The 7915-nt window shown below is 43.1% G+C and overlaps 1 protein-coding gene across 3 annotated transcripts in view; it reads left to right on the plus strand.

Annotated features, from left to right (window-relative positions):
• Positions 1 to 501: 501 nt before the first annotated feature.
• Positions 502 to 7915, plus strand: part of LOC127005789 (uncharacterized) — a 30220-nt gene continuing 22806 nt past the window's right edge. The window contains exons 1-2 of one of the 3 annotated variants that reach the window (XM_050874889.1): positions 502 to 621; positions 1167 to 1302. In XM_050874889.1, coding sequence (XP_050730846.1) covers positions 1283 to 1302 — 20 coding nt within the window. In that variant the 5' untranslated portion in view covers positions 502 to 621; positions 1167 to 1282. Of the gene's footprint in view, positions 622 to 750; positions 1303 to 5619; positions 5665 to 7915 lie in introns of those variants that run through there. The other 2 variants (XM_050874890.1, XM_050874891.1) reach the window with 2 other exon arrangements.

Here is a 7915-nt window from a genome sequence, read left to right on the forward strand (position 1 = left end):
TATGCCACTCCGTGCTGGGCTTTCCACAGCCAATCTCCAAACTCGTGACGTCACCTCTGGGTGGAGCTTAGCAAAGCTCAGTTGATGCTACCATTTTCCACCCACTGATAGGAGATCTAAGGCTAGTTAAAAATATATTTACAAGGGAGAAATAACGAAGGGAGAAAGAGATCTCATGGAACAGGAGGAGAATAAAGAAAATAAAAGCAGTTTATTCTAACGAGGTCTCCTTAGCTCCGCCCACAGGTAACGGGACGATATCAGAGCGAAGCAAACATCGCCACGGGTACCAACCAATTAAACCCATCAATGTAAATTTTCTGCTATATATACTGTATGTCACTGTATCAAGCACTGCTTACGTAAGTACTTGCCACACAATATTTTCCATTATAGAAATGTACCTAAAATGCATTAATGTTTCGGTTTTCAACGTTTGTTTGATTTGTAGTAGTACCAACACTACACGGAAAGATTGTTTCGAAGGGGAAAGAGAAACTAGGGTTTGATAATATCTCTTCACGGCAACACACTCTAAGCGACGCTTCGACGAAGAGGGAAGAGCTTCACTGAAAATTCCGCCGATAGTATTTTTAACGAGAGTGAGAGAGAGGTGTCATGGTGAGTCACGTCAAATTTGGCTGAAGCTTGTATACCTGAGGATTAAGTGAGGGGCTCCATGGGTGCGCCTGTAGCCTACCTGGATGGTCCCTTGAGTATCGACAAACCCTTTACCCCCCAATATCCGAGTTGGAGCCCGGGAATAGTGGGAACCCCGCCTTATTATAAAGGGACTCTACTCAACTCGACTCAACGTCCCATCGCCACGGACTGATGCGCTGCGCTCTCTACAGCTCCACTGCCACGTATTCGTATGCCACTATTGCTCATGGTTGTTGGGTATTGTATGTAGAATTATTAATATGAGAGCTTCGTAATTTTGTCGTGTCTTTCCTGTACGCTGCCCCGGGGGACTGCCGCCTCCGTGGCCGCCGCCCTTCCACCCGCCGCGGAGAGTTAATTTATTACCTATGGAAGTTTCCTTGTCACGCCTATTCCAATGATAGGTGTAGCCGACTGATATGCTATCTGAAATTTGATAAATCAAACAGATGCACTCAGGTTGTAAATGTTTAACAAGATACAGAAAAGTAATAACACTTTAGGTGTGTAGAGGCTTGTGTTGACACTTGGCGGCCAGCAGCTGGCGACGAGGCGAAGGAAGAGGAGCCCCTGCAGTGTTGTGGCCCGCCGCTAACACCACCAACACTGCTCTCTGGTCATGGTCAGACTAAAAAACAGGTAAAGTACCGTACGTTAACACTGCATCAGCCCCAAGGTAATATCTTATTGGTAAAATTCTAGTGTTTCCCCATACTCCCCCATCCCCCCAAAACAAGCTAATGGGGACCTGTGGGAATGCGGGGTTCAGATGGGACACAGAATCATGCAATTCACAACATTTATCACCAGAAAAATATGAACCACGTAAGAAAATCGGGTAAATTTGTAGCACTTCACCAGTCTCGCATTTCCGAACGAAACTAGTTTTTTTCGGTAGTTTTCGGCCTGTTTTGAATGAATATGCGTGTCATTTCTATCGCAAATCACGTGGTTTTTTTTTACCCCCCCCCCCCTTCCAACCAAGAGACTAATGATTTGCGATAAAAAATTTAGAGCACATTCATTCAAAACAGACCGAAATCTACCAGAAAAAACTAGTTTCGTCCACACAGGTGCATTTAAACTAAACATAACCCTAACATAACCTAACCTAACCTAACCTAAAACTAACCTAACCTAACACTAACCTAACCTAACCTAACCTAACCTAACATAACATAACATAACATAACCTAACCTAAAACTAACCTAACCTAACCTAACCTAACCTAACCTAACCTAACACTAACCTAACCTAAAACTAACCTAACCTAACACTAACCTAACCTAAAACTAACCATCAGAGCGGTCGTGTGTCACGTCCTGGCCTTGACCGCCCTCCCTCCCTCCCTCCGTTATAAATGATTTCCGAGGGGTGTTTATGGGGATGAATTTACTCAGAATGCGGAGCTCTTTCTAATGGTCAGGGTAAGAAAAGCCATCTCTAGACTGGTGTACTCCTACAATAATACCGAAAATCGTTGGTTGGGTGAAACTAAATTGTCCAAAAAATTATCTTTGCGATGAATTTAGTGTTCCTCATACGAAAACCATTCATTCCCCCAGGTCCTCAAGCTTGTTTTGGGAGAGAAGCATGCAGTCTCGAAATGTAGCCTATTATGCTATACTCCTCGCCCAATCTAGCAACACTCATACGTACGCATACAGAAAATCACAAAGTACCTAGTTTAATGTAAAATAACCTAAACTAATCTGGATCTGGATCTGGATAATAATGCGCAGGGCATCCGTATAGGTGCATAACATGCATGTTTGTGTTGGCTGTTGGGGGGATGGGGGAGCCGAGTGTGCAGGGGAGGGAAGTGAATCAAGTGTAATTGTTAGTGTTGGTGTGTTGTGGTGACAAGTGAGTGTGTATTTGTTTTCTGAATGAGTCTATTGTACCGCAGTCTAAAATCTGTTGAGGGAGGCTGTTCCAGTCACGTATTGTGTGTGGAAAGTATGAGTGCTTGTATGCGTCAGTGTTAGTGTGATATGTTTGGTATTTATGGATGTGTTACAAGTACGTAGGCTGTTTGCATTGTGTAAGTATCGTATGTATTTGGATCAGTGTCAATGTGAGTGTTTGTGATCATATGGTATACTGACCGGTACCATGCCGTATAGCCAGTACTGTTAGTACCTGTACCCATACCAGTACCTGCCCAACCCTACGGTGCCACGGTGACGTGTCTGTTTGTTTACGATCTGCTGAACAGCTGCTTTTTTTTAGAGTTTTGTGGTTATGATCCAGTTTATATTACGTGTTTCTGATTTTTATTATCTGATTTTTATAGAAAGAATCATCCATTAGTAAATAATTCCCATGGTATATGCTTAACCCTTTCAATATGTGATGCAGACGTCTGCGTCACAGTATGGAAAGGGTTAAGAGGAAATGGAAAAGGATTAATCCTCTTCTAAACCTCTTAACCCGTACAGTACCGGCCGATTAAAATATTTTTGGCTTGCCCAGTACTGGCCTTTTTATTTTATTTTGGGCTTAAAAATGTTTCATGTGATGGGAAAAGTGAAAAAAACAAGAAAAAAAAAATGTTATAGACCTTTTCGCAGAACTCCATGTAGTGTTACCACGGTGTGGCTGGAAATGGCCCCTGTACGTGATCGATGGTAAGGATTTGACAAGTGATAGAGGCCAGGTAACCCACTTTTGTTGCACACAGGTGTAGAATATTCCAGAGAGCACCATTTCATGGGGTATATGTATGGGGTTTTCAGAATTTTCAGGACAGTAGAATGTCGTGTTACAAAGGCGGCTCAATATAGCCTATATCCTCCTCATCTGGCACATGATCCTTGTCCAAACCAGAGTCTGAGAGTGCTCCCACGTCGTCTTCAGATGATGAAACCTCAAACTCGCTGTCTATCACCATATGGCAAAAGGAATTGGCGGCCACAACATTGTTTAGACTTGATCTTGATCTTGATGTCACAAGTGGCTTGTGATTCCTCCCCAGCTTTGGTAGTGTTTGCCAATGCTTAACCCGCAAACTGCTGTACGCCTTCTGGGCGGCTGAGCGGTAAGCTGCTGTAAGCCTTCTGGAAGCGGGCTTTTCAAACAGGCGCCAAAAAGTTTCCGCCGCGGCTTCAGATACTGCCAGAAAAACATTTTTGTGATAGAAAAATCTAAGAAATATGCAGGATACAACACATTTCGAGCTACAGATATGTGTATTGTAATATTTATGACACGTTTATGTAACTTAGATATCATTTATTGAAGGTCAATCTCTCGCTGATATAGCCGCACTAGGCGATGCACTCAGAATCTCAGTCCCGCAGCTTACGGGTTAAAACGCACTCACGCAGTGTTGCCATTGTCTGCAGCAGTCTCTGTTGCAAAAATAAACCTGCTACATCAAATGTAACAGTGTTTAGCAAGCCCAAAGTGTATACGCGTCATTAGTATTTCCTGCAACCATAGGCGCTGACGCGTATACAAGTCGCTATTACTGTATGGGTTAATCTTCTTCCATTTCCTCTTAATCCTCTTCTAAACCTCTTCAGAGGAAATGGAAGAGGATTAAGTGGTTTAGAAGAGAATTAATCCTCTTCCATTTCCTCTTAACCCTTTCCATACTGTGACGCCGATGTCTGTGTCACCGTATTGAAAGGGTTAAGCACCTGAAGTTTGAAAAGAAAATGGCAGAGTTTTTGTGAAAGTGAGATTTTAATGACTATGTGTTTGTAAAAATGTTACATAAAGTACAGTACTGTTTATTCTACGTATAGCTGATGAATAATGCTGTTTATGATATTTTATGCTGTTTTTTGCATGCGTACATCATCCTTTCCTTAGGAAAGGCTGAATCCTCCACAGATTGACCATAAAGTTTGGACAGGCTCCTCGAAAATTCCTCTGCTGCCTCCTTTGTGCAGTTAGGGAAAAATCTGCAAATGTGCAAATTGTGAATAGTGAATCTGCTAATACTGGGGGACAGGTGTAGTAAAACTTCATGAATGTTAAACTAAATTTTCAATGCTTGTACATTTATAAAATGACGTTTACCTGTATATTAATGATAATAATTAAGAACAATAAAAAGTGCCTGAACATATCATATCTTGTATAAAACTGGTAAAAGATGGATATCCAAAGGAGCAGAATTGCAACCCAATAATTGTAGAATTCAGGACATACATTCAGAAAATCAGGGGGAGAGATGAAATTACAGCATTTGCTAAAGCAAGCTGAGAGAGGTTGATGACATTAGGGAGGGCCGTTCTCTTGCATTTGAATAATAATGGCTGAAGATGATGGTGATAAACCAAACAGAGATTAACTTTATTTCTTATTTCCTTTTGCTCTATCACTACACCTACAGTTATTTTGCATCAGGGTTCATAGGATATAAGGGGGATAAATTCCTTTCTCAAAGGCATTTCAAGCCATTGGAATTTTTATAAATAGTCTATATGCTTATAATTTATCTTCATAAGTGAACACAGAAAAATATTAGAGGTATTGCATTGCTCTAAATTATGAAGAAAGTTTCTCCAAAATTTAAATAATAGATTTTGGTCTGCTCTGTCAAGGTCAGAAAATAAAATATTAGTAGCACATGGCTAGTCATATGCTGCTGATGCATTTGATAATTATGAAGTAAAGGAAAATTAAATTGAAAACATTGAATATGTATATCAAACAGTTTGAAATGAAGTGAGACAGGCAGTGTTTATGGTGTGACTGGCCTGCATCACATTGTTATCTGAGGACTATGCTCCACCACAAACAGTGGTCCATGAATTTCTGATTTCTGTTTTTTCCTAAATTAGGTTCAGGGGTTTTAAAGATTAAAATATTACATGAATTTAAATTTTCACGAATGCAGTCCATACACAAGATCAGAAGACCAAATATATATTTATGTAAATCCCCTTCAATAACTAGCAATCTACTACTGTATTATCATCGGTTGATATTGATCTTTTCAGACAATAAGTTACTAGTGTCAGCCAGTGTACCACCATGCAGCTGTTGTGAGTACAAGCCGTTACTGTGTTATGAGAGGAAATATCACTTTCCTGTCCCTTGCATTGCCAATGCCACCTGTGTTGTTACTCTTCAATGATTATCACCTGCTTGCATTTCTACACAGCCATTCACAAATCATAACATACATGTACTGTGAAGTTTGGGTTTGCTTAAATTATGCTATTTAAATGAGTTACATGCAGTACTTTAAATCAACAATTTGGATAGTGTGTCAGAAGTTTTGAATGCATGTTAGAAAATAGTTTTCAGTGTCTTCTTCCACATGCAGTGTTATCAGTATGCTTGGGTTTAATTCCCAGCCTCTCTATGACTGGGTTTGATTCCCAGCCTCAGTATGCCTGGGTTTGATTCCCAGCCTCAGTATGCCTGGGTTTGATTCCCAGCCTCAGTATGCCTGGGTTTGATTCCCAGCCTCAGTATGCCTGGGTTTGATTCCCAGCATCAGTATGCCTGGGTTTGATTCCCAGCATCAGTATGCCTGGGTTTGATTCCCAGCATCAGTATGCCTGGGTTTGATTCCCAGCCTCAGTATGCCTGGGTTTGATTCCCAGCCCCAGTATACCTGGGTTTGATTCCCAGCATCAGTATGCCTGGGTTTGATTCCCAGCCTCAGTATGCCTGGGTTTGATTCCCAGCCTCAGTATGCCTGGGTTTGATTCCCAGCATCAGTATGCCTGGGTTTGATTCCCAGCCTCAGTATGCCTGGGTTTGATTCCCAGCCCCAGTATGCCTGGGTTTGATTCCCAGCATCAGTATGCCTGGGTTTGATTCCCAGCCCCAGTATGCCTGGGTTTGATTCCCAGCCCCAGTATGCCTGGGTTTGATTCCCAGCCTCAGTATGCCTGGGTTTGATTCCCAGCCTCAGTATGCCTGGGTTTGATTCCCAGCCCCAGTATGCCTGGGTTTGATTCCCAGCCTCAGTATGCCTGGGTTTGATTCCCAGCATCAGTATGCCTGGGTTTGATTCCCAGCATCAGTATGCCTGGGTTTGATTCCCAGCCTCAGTATGCCTGGGTTTGATTCCCAGCATCAGTATGCCTGGGTTTGATTCCCAGCCTCAGTATGCCTGGGTTTGATTCCCAGCATCAGTATGCCTGGGTTTGATTCCCAGCATCAGTATGCCTGGGTTTGATTCCCAGCCTCAGTATGCCTGGGTTTGATTCCCAGCCTCAGTATGCCTGGGTTTGATTCCCAGCATCAGTATGCCTGGGTTTGATTCCCAGCCTCAGTATGCCTGGGTTTGATTCCCAGCATCAGTATGCCTGGGTTTGATTCCCAGCATCAGTATGCCTGGGTTTGATTCCCAGCCCCAGTATGCCTGGGTTTGATTCCCAGCCTCAGTATGCCTGGGTTTGATTCCCAGCATCAGTATGCCTGGGTTTGATTCCCAGCCTCAGTATGCCTGGGTTTGATTCCCAGCCTCAGTATGCCTGGGTTTGATTCCCAGCATCAGTATGCCTGGGTTTGATTCCCAGCCTCAGTATGCCTGTGTTTGATTCCCAGCCTCAGTATACCTGTGTTTGATTCCCAGCCTCAGTATACCTGTGTTTGATTCCCAGCCTCAGTATGCCTGTGTTTGATTCCCAGCTTCAGTATACCTGTGTTTGATTCCCAGCCTCAGTATACCTGTGTTTGATTCCCAGCCTCAGTATACCTGTGTTTGATTCCCAGCCTCAGTATACCTGTGTTTGATTCCCAGCCTCAGTATACCTGTGTTTGATTTCCAGCCTGAGTATCAGGGGTGTGGAGTCAGATATAAAAAAATTCTGACTCCGACTTCAACTCAGGAAATTTTAAGGTTGTGACTCTGACTCTGGCTCCTATTCCACCCCCCCTCCCCCTACCCCTCTTCTACAGTACCATTGACAGTACGGTGGTAGGGAATTCAAACCCAGCTGCACCACATCACATAGCACACCCAGTCACACCACATCACACATGACACCCAGCTACACCACACCTTACACCACACCACCACACATCATACCCAGCTACACCACACCACACTCAGCCACACGACACACTACATCCAACTACACCACTCTCCACATCGCACCCAGCCAAACCACACAACGTCATACTCAGCCACACCATACTTATCACGAGCCACACCATGTCAAACATCACACCCAAGTACACCATTCACCACATCACATCTAGCCACACATCACTGCCAACCACATCATAGAAAATCACACTACATCCCATAGTCCCCACACAAAATAACACCATACC

This window comes from Eriocheir sinensis, chromosome 31, assembly GCF_024679095.1.
Source record: "Eriocheir sinensis breed Jianghai 21 chromosome 31, ASM2467909v1, whole genome shotgun sequence".
NCBI lineage: Eukaryota > Metazoa > Arthropoda > Malacostraca > Decapoda > Varunidae > Eriocheir > Eriocheir sinensis.